General features: G+C 32.8%; 3 protein-coding genes across 4 annotated transcripts; 2 read left to right on the forward strand and 1 right to left on the reverse strand.

Annotated features, from left to right (window-relative positions):
* Positions 1 to 1,475: 1,475 nt before the first annotated feature.
* Positions 1,476 to 3,006, forward strand: LOC123904125. Its single transcript, XM_045953817.1, has 3 exons — positions 1,476 to 1,817; positions 1,899 to 2,294; positions 2,962 to 3,006. The coding sequence occupies exons 1-3, from the start codon at positions 1,476 to 1,478 to the stop codon at positions 3,004 to 3,006; spliced, it is 783 nt and encodes a 260-aa protein (XP_045809773.1).
* A 142-nt stretch (positions 3,007 to 3,148) lies between these two features.
* Positions 3,149 to 7,567, forward strand: LOC123905790 (receptor-like protein EIX2). Of its 2 annotated transcripts, XM_045955518.1 has the most exons (3): positions 3,588 to 4,718; positions 4,791 to 7,015; positions 7,355 to 7,567. In XM_045955518.1, the coding sequence occupies exons 1-2, from the start codon at positions 3,779 to 3,781 to the stop codon at positions 7,010 to 7,012; spliced, it is 3,162 nt and encodes a 1,053-aa protein (XP_045811474.1). In that variant the 5' UTR covers positions 3,588 to 3,778; the 3' UTR covers positions 7,013 to 7,015; positions 7,355 to 7,567. The 2 variants fall into 2 exon arrangements, with proteins under 2 accessions (XP_045811473.1, XP_045811474.1); XM_045955517.1 differs by having other exon boundaries at positions 3,149 to 7,015.
* Positions 7,568 to 9,146: 1,579 nt separating this feature from the next.
* LOC123905791 (protein MITOFERRINLIKE 1, chloroplastic) lies at positions 9,147 to 10,823 on the reverse strand. Its single transcript, XM_045955519.1, has one exon. It carries the CDS (start codon positions 10,772 to 10,774, stop codon positions 9,635 to 9,637), a length of 1,140 nt encoding a protein of 379 aa, XP_045811475.1. The 5' UTR covers positions 10,775 to 10,823; the 3' UTR covers positions 9,147 to 9,634.
* Positions 10,824 to 17,560: the final 6,737 nt, after the last annotated feature.

The following is a 17,560-nucleotide window of genomic DNA, read 5'->3' on the forward strand; positions in this document are numbered from 1 at the left end:
AGAAGGAGTAAATAAAAATATATTCGATCTAAATTTATGCCAAATGGATCTTGAATTTTGCTTGTAAGTAGTTACCTAGAAATTTCTACGATGATTCGATAAGTTAAAGTCTACTATCCTACAAACATGCTTCATTCATGATTATGATTGATGCTTCATGATATCATGATTTATGTACAACAATTCTCACGTACATTTCAACGTTACTCCACTGATTTGATAAAGTTGATGTTTATTCAATACTAATCGTTTTTACACTCATCTTTCCAGCGCAAAAGAAGATTTGACACAAAAGAAGACAAATCAATTCATTTGTAACAAAGAAAATGATAAAGTGTACCACAAATTCTGTGGTCTAAATTGTACGATTTAGTTACTTTTAACATTTGATGGTTTACGCGTTTTAGTACATGCATGTTTACACTTTATGTCATACGATAATGTTTTTTTTAGATTAATGGATATACACCGAAGATGTAAAATATTTTTATACGATCGCCCAATAAAAAATTATAATTTTGTCATGTCAAATCAAAAAAGTGGGGTGTGCGGAAAACATGGTTGATATTGGTTGACAGTGTAAAATCAGTGAATATTCTTTTTTTCTCTTTTTTTTTCTTGCTAATGAGTACCGTTGGACGCTTTTTAAAAATTCCAATTAAAAAAATTATTTATTAAAAAAATAAACATTTTATTTTGTTTTATTATTTTTTTAGCAACATTTTAATTTACAATCATTCACCTTACATTTTTTAATAAAATTTTTATAAAAATTTACTATATAAAATCTTTAAAAAGTGCTCAAAAGGTACTAGTAATTAGCATTTTCCTTTTTATAGTGCATGTTTATGTTTACACTTTATGTCACGGGAGAAGACACTGTTCTGGATTGTAGCAATAATGAAGGTGAAAGTATATATGACAATAATGAATTTTTTTTTTTAGTAAGGAAATTGCACATTATGCAAAATCCGAATTCAAACTTCGGACACTTCACTATTTATCTTTAAGGTGGAATTGCTTGTCACTAGGCTACTATACCAATATATACATGATGAGAGATCCGTTGACTCCAGGAGTAAGTCTACGTTGACTAATTAATCTGCTTAATAACTCGATATCGGTATTATATTTCTTCAATCCAGCCGTTGAATTCAAAGATCTCATTGAGTATATCAACTCCACAAAATTTTATAAAAATTCATCCATGTTGTTGAAGTTTGAAGAAAATAAATAATGCTAAAAATTAAAATTTTACAACTTTTGTCTTAGACACTATTTTTTTTTACACTAATATAAATTAAAATTCCAAGAAATTACGGAATTTACAGTTTTATTTATTTATTTTGTTTTGTTCGAATTTGAACTTTGTTTTCTTATTTAATTTTTATACAAATAAGGTGCAACATTTTTTTCCTAGTGAAGAGTTCATAAACTCAAGAAAGAAGCTTGATTTTGTCGATGGAACTCTTCCTATGCCGGAAGATGATTTTGATCCTGATTATCGTGCTTGGCACCGTTGCACTCAACTGATTTCATCTTGGATCTTCAACTCTGTTTCTCCGTCCATTGCTCAATCGGTCATATTCATGGAAAACGCCATTGATATTTGGAATGATCTTCACGAACGTTTTTCCCAAGGTGATTTGATTTGCATTTCTGAATTGAAACAAGAGATTTACGCTTTGAAACAAGAAAATCGCTCTGTAACTGATTTATACTCCGATCTCAAGACTCTTTGGGAAGAATTGGAATTGTATCTTCCAATTGCCTCATGTACTTGCCGTCAGCATTGCACTTGTGAGGCTATGTGTTATGTGCGTAAAAATCATTCTCTACTTCATACAATTCGATTCCTTATTGGTTTGTATGAACATTTTTCAACTGTCAAGTCATAGATCTTGCTCATGGAACCTCTTCCTCCAATCAACAAAGTTTTTTCTCTGGTAATTCAACACGAACGTCAAGGTAATTTCTCTGACGTTGATGATTCTAAGATCTTGGTTAATGCTGCAAAATCTGGAAAATTTTCTTCTGGTTCCGAAGCTTCTTCTCGCAATTGTTCTTACGATGGAAAGGGCAATCATGTTGTCGAAAATTGCTTCAAAAAGAATGGTGTTCCAACACACATGAAGAAGTTTTCATCTGCCAACAGTGCTGCAGTTGAGGGAAGCACTAATGATTCAATTGCAGTCACTCCTCCATCTATCTCTCAAGATCAGTGTGATAGGCTCATGTCACTCCTTCAGAATTCAAACCTTACACCAAATTCTAAATCTGCAAGCTCCAATCAGGTTGGTTCTTCCATGATCTCTGATCATCCATCAGTGATTCATAAAGATATTAACTCTATTTCTCATAATGCATGTGTCATTTATGTTGTTGATTTTCCTTTTTATTATCTAAATTTTTTTATAAATATTTTTTATTTTAAATATAAATAAAAATTAAAATATACTCGGTCTGAATTTATGTCAAATGCATCTTGACTTTTGTTTGTAAGACGAGAGAGTAGTTACCTAGAAATTTCTATGATGATTCAATAAGATAAAGTCTATGCATAATGAGTCCGTTTGGTTGGAGGAAAGTGGAAATGAAGGAAAATACAAAAATCGAAAAATAAATTTGAACCACGTAAAATTTAGTTTAAATTCATTCATCAATTCCTATGTTTACCTGTTTTTCCACTTTCTTTCCTTCTATCCAAAAGTGAGTGTACCCTACAAGTAGAAAATCAAATTAATTCATGTTTCATGATTACAGTACAGAACCCCAAACATTTATACTGTACTCCATTATTTCTATACAACAATCATCATGCTCCATATGATTCACGATTCATTCTTCATGATATGATGATTTATGTACAACAATTCTCACATTTCAACGTTACTCCACTAATTTCATAAAGTTTCTGTTCATTCAATTCAATACAAATCGTTTTTACACTCATCTTTCCAGCTCATCCCCCCTCATTTAGATTTGACACAATATCAAGGAAAATGATAAAGTGTACGATAAATTCATTTCTCTAAATTTCACGACTCAGTTACTTACTTTCACATTTTTTTTGTTTACACGTTTTTTTTATATAGTACATGCATGTTTACACTTTATGTCACCGGAGAAGACACTGTTTTGGATTATAGGGATAATGACGGTGAAAGCACATATTCTCTCCGATCTTATATATAAGTAAATTTTTATTTTTTAAATTTATTTAATTATTACCGTATCTGATTCATAATATAAACCAAATACATTAATAATTGAATGAACCAAGAAAATAAAAAATTTCTTATATATGAGATCGGAGGAAGTATAACAATGATGGTTTTTGTTTTTTTATTTATATTTGGACGTCAAAATATTATGTTAAATCCAAGGGAGTGTTATGTGTTTTTTATGTACTAAAATTTTTATGTTATCGCAACTACGATCGGGAGGGGCTAGAACTACTAGATGTCAGAATTGACTCCCGAATTAAATTGGACTGTCCAGTGGGCCGGATACTGGTGGTGAAAAAGAAAAATATATGTTATGTATTAAAATATGTTAGCATATTAAGAAAAAGAGCTTGGACAACTAATTATGTTTTCGAAATTGAATGAGACCTAAGAGATACCTTAGTCAGTAAAAGTATTTCTCCATGTAACCAATCTATATTTATATCCATTGGTTTTCCTCACACTTCACAAGTAAAAGAGAAAGCTTTATCACAATTCTCTATTATATCATTTTTCTCTTAGTTGAGATAAGTCCATTTAACAGAACCAAAATGACCAATTATATTCCCAAAATATTTTATGCATTGTTGTTTCTTTTATTGCTTAACTCAGAATCCACTCTCCAATTCAAAAATGTAACAACTGAAAGTGCAGAATCAAAGTGCAGAGAGTGGGAGAAACAAGCACTCCTCAAGTTCAAACAAAGCATCTATGATAACTTTGACTTCTTGTCTACATGGAGGGACGACGAGAAAGATGGAGACTGCTGTAAATGGAAAGGAATTGAGTGCAACAATGAAACAGGCCATGTGAAGAAACTTGATCTTCGTGGTGATTATATACAATACATGGTAGGTGTGATCGATTTCACTTCATTGATTGCCTTGGAAAATATGGAATATTTAGACCTCAGCTATAATAATTTTCGTGGAAGCCAGATTTCAGAACACATAGGCTCACTTACCAAGTTAAGATATCTCAATCTCTCATATCGTGTTGTTAGTGGGAGGATTCCTTATCAAATTGGAAATCTTTTAGAGCTAGAGTATCTAGATCTAAGTGAGAACAATATTGATGGAAATATCCCTTGTGAACTTAGAAACCTTTCGCGACTGCAGTATCTTAATCTTGATGGAACAAGTCTAGATGGAAAACTCCCCTTTCTCACGGGAAATCTTCCAATGTTGCAAACTCTTAAACTTGGTGGCCAATTTGATATCACATATGATGATACAAAGTGGTTGTCTACACTCACTTCGTTAACAAAACTTGTCTTGAGAGAATCTCTTCCTTTTGGCTCGTCACATCATTTGCTCCAAGCAATTAGGAAGATTATTTCGAACTTAAGAGAGTTGAGGTTAGTTGGTTTTGGTCTTATGGATAATGATGTTTCAAATTTGTTTCATTCTCATTCCAACTATTCCACTTTTCCTACCATCCTTGATTTCTCTGGCAATATGTTGACATCCTCAACCTTTCAATTCTTGTCAAATCTTAGTCTTAATCTTCAAGAGCTTTATCTTTCTGAAAACAATATTGTTTTTTCATCTCATCTCTATCCAAACATTCCTTCTCTTGTCATCCTTGACCTCTCATACAATAATCTAACATCATTCCAGTTTATAGGTAACTTCAACTTTAGCTCCAAATTGCAAGAGCTTTATCTAACAAATTGCAGCCTGACAGATAAAAGTTTTATTGTGTCATCTATTCCCACATCAAACTCTTCATCTTCCCTTCTCATCCTTGATCTCTCCTCAAATTCGTTGAGATCATCAAAAGTATTTTTCTGGATTTTTAACTTTACCACTAATCTTCAGATACTTTATCTTTCTGGTAACTCGTTAGAAGGTCACATCCTAGATGGATTTGGAAATGTATTGAAATCTCTTGAATACATTGACCTTTCTTCTAACCATCTACAAGGAGAGATCCCATCTTTCTTTGGGAATATGTGTACGTTGCACACTTTATACCTCTCACATAACAACTTCAGTGGTGAAATTTCTAACTTCATTCAAACTTCTTCATGGTGCAACAAACATATATTGTCTCGACTGGATTTATCATATAATCGAATAACTGGCATTCTACCTAAAACCATCAGCTTGCTATCTAATTTGGAGTATCTGAACTTGGATGAAAATTCTTTGGAAGGTCACATCAATGAATCACATCTCAGTAATTTTTCAAAGTTGAAAAGTTTAGACTTATCATACAACTCACTTTCCCTAACATTTCCAAGTAGTTGGGTACCTCCTTTCCAACTATCAGCTTTGAGTTTGGCATCTTGCAAGTTGGGTTCAAGCTTTCCTAGTTGGATCGAAACTCAAAGATCCCTATCATGGTTTGATATTTCTAATGCAGGGATTAATGACTATGTACCAGAATGGATTTGGAACAACAAAAAATATTTGAGAATCATGAATATGTCTCACAACAATCTCAAAGGTACAATTCCAAATTTTTCAATCAAGCTTCCTCAAAATGCATATATAATTTTGAATTCAAATCAATTAGAGGGTCCAGTTCCATCCTTTTTGCGTCAAGCTAAATATCTAGACCTCTTTGAAAACAAGTTTTCAACTTTATTTACATTTTTATGTGATAAAAGCCCATCAGCAACACCCTTGGCCGTTTTACATTTATCAAACAATCAAATAAAGGGACAACTTCCAGATTGTTGGAAATCTGTAAACAACTTAATGGTTCTTGATTTGTCAAATAATAATCTTAGGGGTAAGATTCCACAGACCATGGGCACCCTTGTTAAATTGGAAACTTTGGTTTTAAAACAGAATAGTTTGAATGGTGATTTTCCTTCCACTTTGAAGAATTGCAGCAATTTAAGGACGTTCAATGTGGGTGAAAATTTGTTGTCTGGCCATATTCCATCATGGATAGGAGAAAACATGCAGCAATTGATAATCTTGAGCTTGTCAGGGAATCGGTTTTCTGGAAGCATTCCCATCCACCTATGTTATTTACAGAAGATTCAAATTTTGGATCTTTCAAGAAATAACTTATCAGAAGAAATTCCCAAGTGCTTAAGAAATTTTACTGCATTGTCTAAAAAGACCATCAATACTAGTGAAACTGAAAGTGTTAGCACGGATTTTCTGCCTATAATAACTTTATATTGGAAAGGTGTGGAGCGTGAGTTCCAGAATCCAGAGTGGAGACTTTTAAGCATTGATCTTTCAAGTAATAACTTAACAGGTGAAATACCAAAAGAGATAGGGAATTTGATTGGATTAGTCTCTTTGAATTTATCACGCAACAATTTGAGTGGAGAAATTCCATCTGAAACTGGAAATCTAGTTTCACTTGAATACCTTGATTTGTCGAGAAACCATTTCTCCGGAAAAATTCCTCAAACTATTACTCAAATTGACAGCCTTGGAGATATAGACTTGTCAAACAATTTTCTTAGCGGAAGAATCCCTTTTGGAAGACATTTGGAAACCTTAGGCTCTAAAGGTTTTGAAGGAAATCTCAATCTTTGTGGTGAACCACTTGCCAAAAAATGTCCTGAAGACATGATATCAGTAAATCCTAAACAACAAAAAGTTCATGGTGAAGATGACAATTCTGTTTTCCATCAAGGATTTTACTTGAGCTTGGGGCTAGGATATTTCACAGGTTTCTGGGGCTTAATGGGGCCAATACTAATTTGGCGACCTTGGAGAATTGTATATCTAAGGTTCTTGAACAAAGTGATTGACTATATATATGTATTCGTGGCAGTCAAAGTGGCAAGGTTCAAAAATTGGCTCAAAGACTAGCAGGTACATAATATTAATTAGCTCTTACATTTTTTATAAAGTTTTTTTTTCTTCTAGCATTTTTTATAAAGTATTAGCGTTTATTATTTTGTGTTGTTACTACGTAAATAAAGAATCAAAACAATTCTTTATTTTCGCTTCTCCACACTTATAATGTGTGAATCTAACCACTAAAATACCAGCTAAAGAAAAACTAGGCCTTATACTGTATTTAGTACTTCTATATTTAATTAATTAGTTGGTTAAATTTTAAATCGAATTTATATGATTACTAACAATATCATTGGACTAATTTGTTTCTCCATCATCATTAATGTTTGTATTGCACTTTAAATTTTGCAGTTTACTACATCCTTGTAGCAAGCATTGTGAGATGCTGGAAAGGGAATAGTATATGTTTGCTGTATTGGAGTTCAAAAGAATAAGATCTCAATGTAATGACAAACAAAATCATTGTTCCATAAAGCTAGCTTGTTCAATTCAATGTTTTGTTATTTTGTAGTTTCGATGTAATGTTTGTTTGCAATATTATTATGTTCAATTTGAATGGTTTAACATTCCTTTTTTTTTTTAATCAGCAAAATTATATTACTGCCAACATTTTTTTTAGCAAAAAAAAAAAGAAAACTAAGTTGAAATAGTTAAAGACATCTAAACTAGGTTGAAACCCCTTAAACCATTCAACAAACAAATTAACTCTTAAATATATCAACTCACTTGGGTTGGTGCATTGGTATTAGCTTGGGACCTGGGAGTGTGCTCCTCTTGAGGTCTGAGGTTCGATTCTCTCTGACGCCAATTTGGGTGGGCTAATTTAGCTTCTTTAAAAAAAAAAAAAAACTCTTAAATATATCAAAGGGTTAATAAGTGTTTTGCCCTGTGCAATTTGGACGAGTTTTGCTTTACCTCCCTGTAAAATTATAAGAGAAGAGTAATAGCAAACTTCTCATTTATTTATAGGTTAAACAGAATAATTAAACCCTTCCTTCCTTTTCCCCTCCAAACACGTTATTAGTAATAGCCTTAATTAGTTTTTTGGTCCCTTAAAGATATTTTAGGTTTCACAATGGTCCCTTAAAGAAAAAAGGTCCGTATTGGTCCCTTAAAAACACATTCGTTTCTCAATTGGTCCTTTCCGTCAATTTTTTACAAAAAACGTTAGTTTTAGTCGACTGAATTGTGGATGTCATTAAGTGTAAGTGGTCCACCAAAAACCTTATTAATTTTTAAAATTTTAACCATTGGAATTTTTTGTTATATTTGGAGTTAAAATTTAAAGGAAAGGATCAATATGACAAACATATATGTCTTTAAGGGACCAATCCGGGCTTTTTTTTCTTTAAGGGATCATTGTGAAACCTAAAATGGACCAATAGATTAATTACGCCTTAGTAATAGCATAGTGTCTTCACATATTTAGTCATTGACTTTGGAAACCATACATATTAATATGATTTATCTCTATCTCAATTCAGAATACTAAGGCGGGTCCAATTTAGTCATGACTATGAGTATCCAATAAGTTAGATGTTTGACAATACCTATAGACAAATAAATTAACAAGGTTCAATCTATATGATTCTTAGAAATATATTTCTAGAATCAGGGGTATCTTTTCATTCCAAACACAATAAAAGGAATGACCTAAATGGACCTCAATTACTTACAGTAAGAACCAACACACATTCATGTAGTCAGGTGATCTCGGGGCTCAATCTTAAGTTAGAATACTTACAGATTATCAGTTCAACATTGGATTGGTCCGTATCTGCAACAACGCGCAAAAGGAAGTTGTCTGATCATGAGATGTTGTTTTGAGTATATAGGAAATGGACAGGCTTGGAGGACAACATCAAGATTGTGGAGAAGTAGCAGGGTATATCAACATAGACATCATGAACAATATGAACGTAGATATTCCACAAATGGTTCTTACTTGAGCAGAAAACTACAAACTTATGGATGCAAACTGCTTGTATTTAAACTTTGAAAAATCAGTCAAAAGCACCATTCGGTCAATTGATCAAATGGTCCGTATCTAAAACAATATGAATGTGCAATTGCAAGCAATTTGATGCCAAAAAAGAGGTGATTTCAGCTTAGATATAGCACTCTAGTGGCACATTAGCCATAATGAACAATTGTATTATGATCGACTAACATAACTGAAATTTCCAAAGAAAAATCCACTTATTTGATTAAAAAGCCTTACAAAAATCAAGTAACTTGATTCTTCATAACAATTAAGCTATAAAATACAATGCCACAAATTCAGAACTGCAATCAGCAATTGATACATTCACAGAGCATCTAAAACCAACACCATTCATGTCAAATCAAACAAGTCATTATAAGAAATTGCTTGATGTAACGAAATGTACCATCACGAAGTGTCGCAAAATAATCTCATTGACCACTGATATGTTTTCCATCAAAAGCCTAATCAAAATTTCCTTATTTGTCTGAAATTCTGACACACGCGCTTTTGTGATATTCACGGTTTTTCATCACGACATATAGCACTGCTCTTCAATATAACATAAACTACCCAAATTCAACTTCCAGCCAATAAACTTTAATCAACTTTCAAAATCGTAACAAAATCGAATCCAATTCCCATACTCAACTACTACCAGAAACAACAACCGCATCCTCCAAATTCAATTGCTTCCTCTTAACATACTCATTCAAAATAGCAATCCTAGCAGTCTCAAAAGCAAAATAACCCAAAGCCGAAAAACAAGCACTATGAAGAACCCTAGGACCCATTCCACGCGTAAAACCAACCAACCCCTCTTCCATCAAAATCTCCCTAATGGTATCCTTAACCCCACCATACATAACCGTGGCAACCTTCCCAACCGCCTCATTCCTTGCCTGCGTCATCAACCTCGTCTTCACAACATCCAAAGGTGTGGTAATCGAAGCCGATATCGCCCCTGCCAACGCCCCACAAATCACACTCTGAATCGGTTCCAAATGATTCTTATTCGTACTCTTCATAACCGCCAACTTCAAATACTCAAACGAAGAATAACTCAAAACACCAGCAGGTAAATTTCTCAACAATGTAGCTGAGTAGCCTCTATATAAACCCAAAACCCCTTCATTTTGAAGAATGTTAATCAAAACCTCATAAGACCTACCTTTGGCACCGGTTTGCATTCGCTGCGTTATCAATTCCTTCGGAACCATTATCGCAGACGATAAAACATTCCCTAAAGCACCAGAAATCGGAGGAATCAAAATCTTAGGACAATTCTGTTTAGACAAAAAAGACTTACCAAATTCACAAGTTCCAAAATAAACCGCAGATGAAGCTGTAGAACCTACAACAACAGCAGAAAAACCGCTGTAAAAACCTAAAATTCCATTTGTAGTGAAAGTTTTCGAAACAGCATCAAGGGTATTTTTGTAAATTTGTGAAGCGCCTTTGGCTTGCATTTTGGTTTTGATAGTATCAAGAGGATGAAGACAAGCGTAAGTGAATGCACCAGCGATACCGCCACCGCCTGCGCCAATGAAAGCGCGTTCGATGACGGTTAGGTTTTTTAGGAGGGTTTGGGAATTGGTTGAACCGGATTTGAACCGGGGTTGAGGTGAATCGGAGATTGAGGCGAAAGGTGGAGTGAGAGTTAGGGTTGTGAAGTTGTTGATTAGGTTGTTGAAATCGTTGAAGGTTGTTGAGAGTTTGTTGGAATTTGGAGTAGGGAGAGTGAGGGAGGATGAGATTTTGGATTCCATTGAAGAAGATGATGACATGGTGAGAGTGAGAGTTAGTTCGGAGGTTTGTGATACTAATCCTATAATTTTTTATTGGGTCTTGTTAACATGTGCCCTTAGGGCACATGTTAAGATATACCAAAATAGAAATTCAACATTTAATGATACAAGAAATTTAATGCTTCAAAAGTCAAAATACACAAATTAGCATTTAATAATTTCTATTTTTGCTTCCTTAACATGTGCCTTAAGGGCACAAGTTAACATTCTCCTTTTTTATTTTTTTTGTAAGTATCCCCGTGAAACTACCGTATTGAGATCTCTCAACAAATGTTTTTTCATAGGCATCAGTCAAGGATCGAACTCAGGATCAAATGGTTAAGAGACTCAAATATATGCAACTTGTGTTATAATTTTTATAATTCATTCACTTTTTGCGTTTTATTTTTTTAAGTATTTTCCGCATGCAACTACAGAGACTAACTCCCTCCATATGATAACTCCCTCGAAATAACTGCGATTCATTTAAGGAATTGACTTTTTCCAACAAATATTTTTCCATAAGCACGGGTCGAAAATCGAACTCACAATCAAATGGTTAAAAGACTCAAATATATACAACTTGTGTCAGAACAATTCATTCACTTTTATTAGATGAGGAGTGCAACAAAACACTCTACAACACTTACATCCCAATCTCAACACACTCTTTTATTAGTTAAAATTCATATGAGTTCTATAAATTTCACTATGGAACCTACATTTTTTGTTATGGGATTTATGTGAATTTCAACCAATAAAAGAGAATGTATTAAAATGTGTATGTTAAATAGTGTGTTCTTAGCATTATTCTTCCTTAGATATATGAGTTTGTTTGTTACGGATTAAAAAAATAGTGATTTTAATATCAATGATTTAGAGATTAATTTTATGAGATTTTATAGGAAAGTAAAGTTTACTTATATTCGTTTATTGTAGTAAAAATTAAATTTTTTAATTAAATAATTATTAGCTTGTTTTGATATAACATATAAAAGTATTTTTTTTAATTACAAAATAATTTCCAACTTTTAACATATAAACCGAAGTTTTTATTGATGGACAAAAAAAGTAAAATCTAGTAGGAAAAGAAACATGAGAAACCGGAAAAGAAGCTATCAATTTTGAAAATATTATATTTACTTGTGTTTTTTGTTGCTCTTATTCTTCTTTAGTTTGATGCTCTTGTTACTTGTGTTTTTAACATTAAACATAACAATTGTTCTTCTCATGTTTTATAAGTTTCATTTTGTAATTTTTTTTTGTTGTTGTTGAATTTCATTTGTGATATAAAAACATTAAATGACTTAAAAAAAATCTGCATGAAACAAAATAAAAGAAAGTTAAACAATTTATTATACAGTAAAATTAAATAACTTCAAACATTGCTAAATGTATTTTGCTTTAAAAAGGTTTTTCTTTTGCTAAGTTTATTTTCTTCTTTCTACCAAATTAATCTAGAATTTTTTGTCATTTCCTATTTATTCCAACCTAGCCAAAACATGAGTTTTGTTCCATTGCATGACATCTCTAATTAAATGTTATCCACCTTCCCATGGGGCTACAAAAACATCTTTATCTAACCTACGTGCCTCCCTCCCTCCCAAGTACAAATTCTTTTAAAAGTAATACTAAAATAAAATTATTGAACTTTCTTAATTAATAATATTGAAAAATATTTGAGGAATGGTACGTTGAAATGTCTTCTCATTTCTATAACTCAAAATTTACTTTTTCTTTGTCAAGTTGTCTAGTGGTAAAAAAATTTACCTTTAAAATAAATTAGGAGAGTGTTCGAAGTTTGAACTTCACTCTCTATATATATAATATGGTATTCCTACCAATTGAATTAAGTTCATGAGGACAAAATTCACCTTTTTAATTATCGGTTTAATGATATTCAAATTTATTTATAAAAAGAATCATTAAAATATACTAAAAAAATATTAAACTTTATCACTTTTATACAATAATTTTATATTTGTAACAACACTCTTAACTATTTATTATTTTAGTATTTCTCCTGATGCAATAAATTTTTAGAAATAACTTTGACAGAACAAAAAGACTTAACAGTATTATTTTAAACTTTGAAAACAAGACCTTTTTTAAAAATAAAAAAAATAGAGGGGTACAAACACTTAATAATAAATTAAAACAAATTAAATAACTTCTATTTTTAGGCAAACAAGGCTTGGTGAAGCTAACGTTAGGTTTCACGTGAACTAGAATGGAGCCCGCGTTTTTTGAATAATTTAAGTATTTGTTGCCTCAAATGCAGTTTTAATTCTCTAATTATATAAAATGTGCAATTTGGTACTCTATTTTTTGGCACAATTTTGTCCATCTATTTAAAAATTTAGGCATTTGATCCTCTCTGTATTTAACCTTAAATTTTGATGACCTGACTCATTCTTTAAATGACATAACACGTGATATATTCTAATGGTCGCTTTAAATATTTAATTTAATATTTAAACCAAATTTGATTATTTATAAAATTAAAAACATGATTATTACACACAAAAACATGAAAGTTGGTATATTTAAAAGGATAGAATGTGTAAAGAAAATTTTAAAAGGATAAAAAATAAATATTTTGATAAAACTTTATTTAACTTGCGACTGAATTCTAGATTACCGGAACAACATAAAAAATTGGACAAAAAATATATTTAATCGATTTTATACGTTATAATATGTATTGGTGGATCCTCAAAACCTATCCGAACACTTTCTTTAGTTTATTTATTCATCATGTGGTCTGAAAAGCATGCCGCTCTTTTATGTAACTTATCTGGCTCTTATGTGTTTGAGTTGTGTGGAATGAAAGAAATCACATATATATTATTCAAAAATGCAGAGTAGTTCTTACCTTAACTGTTGGACAAAGTCAAACTCTACTCTTTTTGGTGGATGAAGGCAAAGCATCCTACTATAGTCTCGAACTTCCATAGTTGATGGTCGAGTTCGTTTATCTGTTTGGACATCAACTAATTTGTTATTTATGTTATTTTTATTGAAGTTTATTGTAAACTCTCGCAATCTTTTTCGGCACGCCTTGTGCTGAGGAGACTACTCGGTTGGTGTATATATATATATATATATATCGCGTCCCATTGTTTGTTCAAAAAAATGTATTGATATATACAAATTATTTAAGCTATTAAATATAGATTTAATTGGATATTTAATTTTTTTTTAGAGGTAAGGGGAGTTTATATTCATGTTGGAAATAATCTATGAGGTAGACAACTGTCAATCCTCTCTCTCCCGAGTACCCCTTAATTTCCATCGAAAGGGTTTCTCTCGAATCCCTTAGAGTGTGTTTGGATGAGAGATTCTAGAAATTCAAGGGATTTTAAATACCAGGCAATTCAATTGATTCAATTGAATTCCCTTGATTTTTAAATTTCATTGTTTGGATAAAGTGGTGAAGATTAGACAGAGCTATTTGTAATCCTTCTTGGCTGGATATGTGCACTAACCTACATGTTTCAACCCTTACCAAACATAAATCAAATCATTTTCCCTTATTGCTTGATTTTAATTTGAATAGGATTTCCTTTGCTTCCCATTTTAAATTTATGAGAATGTGGACTACTCACCCTGAATGCGACAAGATTATCAAAGATTGTTGGGATATGGCAGTAGTGGGATGCCCAATGTATATTCTTAGCAAAAAATTGAAACTAGTGAAAGAAAAGTTGAAGAGTTGGAATAAGGTCAGCTTTGGTAATGTTCATGATTCTGTGACCTCTGCCGAGCAAACTTTGCAACAAATACAAAATATGATTCAGGTTAATGGCCCTTCTGATGTGCTTTTAGATGAAGAAAAGCTAGCTCATGTAGAGTTGGAAACTGCCCTGGACAGACAAGAAATTTTTTGGAAAGAAAAGGCTAATTTAAACTGGCACTTAGAAGGAGATAGAAACACTAAATACTTTCATAGACTGGCCAAAATCAAAACCTCCACCAAAATGATAATGTCCCTTCAAGATGGTGAACAAGTTCTAGTTGATCAGAGCCAAATATCCCATCATGTTGTGAATTTTTATAAAAATCTTTTTTGTACTAACACTGTTTTGCAGGAGCCCTTGCTTGCAGAGGAAGTTATTCCAAATTTGGTTATAGATGATGTTAATGCTTTGCTTACTATGTTACCCTCTCATCAAGAAATCAAAGCTGCTGTTTTTGCTTTAAATAAAGATGGCGCACCTGGTCCAGATGGTTTTGGAGCTTTCTTTTTTCAACATTACTGGGATTGTGTCAAATTTGATGTTTACAATGCTGTTTTCGAATTTTTCACCACAAGTTGGATTTTGCCAGGTTTTAACTCTAATATCATTGCTCTTCTTCCAAAGGTCTCTGATGCTACTTCTATTCATCAATATAGACCAATAGCCATGGCTAATTTCAAATTCAAAGTCATTTCTAAAATCATTGCTGACAGATTAGCCAAGATCATGCCTACTATTATCTCTGAGGAACAAATGGGTTTTATTCAGGATAGAAATATTAAAGATTGTCTTTGTATTGCATCTGAAGCTGTCAATTTGCTCCATAATAAATCTTTTGGTGGAAATCTAGCCCTTAAAATCGACATTTCTATAGCTTTTGATACTTTAGAATGGTCTTTCTTGTTGAAGGTGCTTAGAAGTTTTGGTTTTAATGAAGTCTTTTGCAACTGGATTCATGTGATTCTCAAATCAGCTTTTTTGTCCATTTCCATTAATGGTAAATCAGAAGGTTATTTTAATTATTCTAGAGGAGTTAGGCAAGGGGACCCCTTATCCCCTCTTCTTTTCTGTATTGCTGAGGATGTTTTGAGCAGAAGCATTTCTAAACTTGTTCATGATGGTAAGGTAGATCTAATCAAGGGTACTAGACACATCATGGTCCCTTCTCATACTTTCTATGCTGATGACCTTATGGTTTTCTACAAAGGTAAGTTAGCTGGCCTCACTGAGCTTAAAGTTTTGTTTCCAACTACGCTCTTCAGTCTGGTCAAATCATCAACACTGCTAAATCCACCATTTATTCTGGTTCTATTACTCAAGGAAGGTTTAATAACATTGTTAATCTCTTGAATTTTAATTTAGGAACTTTGCCTTTTAATTATTTGGGAGTTCCTTTATTCAAAGGTAAGCCTAAAGCTTGTTGGCTGCAGCCTATTACGGACAAAATTCAATCTAAGTTATCAGCATGGAAGGCTTCTTTGCTTTCAATGGCTGGTAGAGTTCAACTTGTCAGAGCTATCATACAAAGCATGTTAATCTATAGCATTACTCTTTACTCTTGGCCTTCATCTTTGATCAATCATATTGAAAAGTGTGTGAAAAATTTCATTTGGAGTGGAGATATTGAAAAAAGGAAATTAGTTACAGTTGCTTGGAAGAAGTTATGTAGACCTCTTGCTCAAGGGGGTTTAAATCTCAAATCTTTGGCTAATTTAAACACTGTTTCCAACCTTAAACTGTGCTGGTCTTTGTTTAATTCTAAAGCCTCTTGGTCCAAGCATCTTCAAGCTAGAGGTTTAAGAGGTAGAAAGGTAATTCAACATCACATTTATTCCTCCATTTGGAGCAGCATCAAGGAGGAAGTTTCAGTTATCTTGGATAATTCTATCTGGCTTCTAGGTAATGGAGACTCTATTAGCTTTTGGAATGATAATTGGTGTGGGTCTGTCTTATCAGAAGTTTTTAGCATTCCTTCTCACATCAGTCTATCCCTCACTTCCACAGTTAGTGATTACATTGTCAATGGACAATGGAATATACCTACTCAATTATCTCAGCATTACAATGCTATTAGTTGCCTTGTTCAGCAAGTCATTATCCCCTTAGAGCCTTCTCAGGATAAATTGCTATGGAAGCACACAGATACAGGGCACTTGCAGCTTTCAGAGGCCTATCTTTTCAAGGTTCAGCATTTCCAAGATTTACATTGGGCCAAACTGATTTGGAGTCCAGATATTCCACCCTCTAAATCTCTTCTGACTTGGAGACTCATGCATAACAAAGTCTCTACGGACGACAATCTCATGATTAGAGGATGTGCGTTACCTTCAATGTGCAGCCTTTGTTGTAAAAATTTGGAATCCTCTTTTCATATTTTCTTTGAATGTGATTTTGCAACCAAAATTTGGTCTTGGTTTGCCAATTTCTTGGGTATGGTTTTACAATTCACAACTATGGAGGACATGTGGAAAATTTGTGATTTAAATTGGTCTCCTCAATGTAAGACAGTTCTTACCTCTGCTATAGTCAATTTGTTAAACACAATTTGGTATGCCAGAAATCAAGCTCGGTTCTGCAACAAAATCATTAACTGGAAATCCTCTATCTCTATAATAATTGCTAACGCTTCTCTATCGGGTAACAACTCTAAAAAGACTTCTTCCAACTCAATTAGAGACTTCATGATTCTGAAGCATTTTAATGTTAATATTCATCATCCAAAGATCCCTATTATTAAAGAAATACTTTGGCAACCCCCTTTGATTAATTGGACAAAGTGCAATATTGATGGTGCAGCAAAAGGTAATCCTGGAATTGCTGGTTGTGGTGGGGTCTTTAGAAACCATGCTGCTGATTTTGTGTATTGTTTTGCAGAACCTTTGGGCTTCACATCTTCCTACCAAGCTGAATTATGTGCAGCTATGTCAGCCATAGAAATTGCTTACAAAAATCGCTGGAATAACCTTTGGATTGAATCTGATTCAGCCCTTGTGATTATAGCTTTTAACAACACTAAAACTGCGATTACTTGGAACTTAAGAAACAG

The sequence above is a fragment of the Trifolium pratense genome, linkage group LG2, assembly GCF_020283565.1.
Source record: "Trifolium pratense cultivar HEN17-A07 linkage group LG2, ARS_RC_1.1, whole genome shotgun sequence".
Taxonomy (NCBI): domain Eukaryota; kingdom Viridiplantae; phylum Streptophyta; class Magnoliopsida; order Fabales; family Fabaceae; genus Trifolium; species Trifolium pratense.

What these genes read in the sequence shown, in the direction of transcription:
- LOC123904125 (XM_045953817.1), top strand. Translation starts at nt 1,476, where the DNA reads ATGCCGGAAGATGATTTTGATCCTGATTATCGTGCTTGGCACCGTTGC. An exon ending in CTTGTGAGGCTATGTGTTAT is followed by an intron (nt 1,818 to 1,898) that starts GTGCGTAAAAAT and finishes GTCAAGTCATAG; the next exon opens with ATCTTGCTCATGGAACCTCT. An exon ending in AATCTGCAAGCTCCAATCAG is followed by an intron (nt 2,295 to 2,961) that starts GTTGGTTCTTCC and finishes TCATCTTTCCAG; the next exon opens with CTCATCCCCCCTCATTTAGA.
- LOC123905790 (XM_045955517.1), top strand. Translation starts at nt 3,779, where the DNA reads ATGACCAATTATATTCCCAAAATATTTTATGCATTGTTGTTTCTTTTA.
- LOC123905791 (XM_045955519.1), bottom strand. Translation starts at nt 10,774, where the DNA reads ATGTCATCATCTTCTTCAATGGAATCCAAAATCTCATCCTCCCTCACT.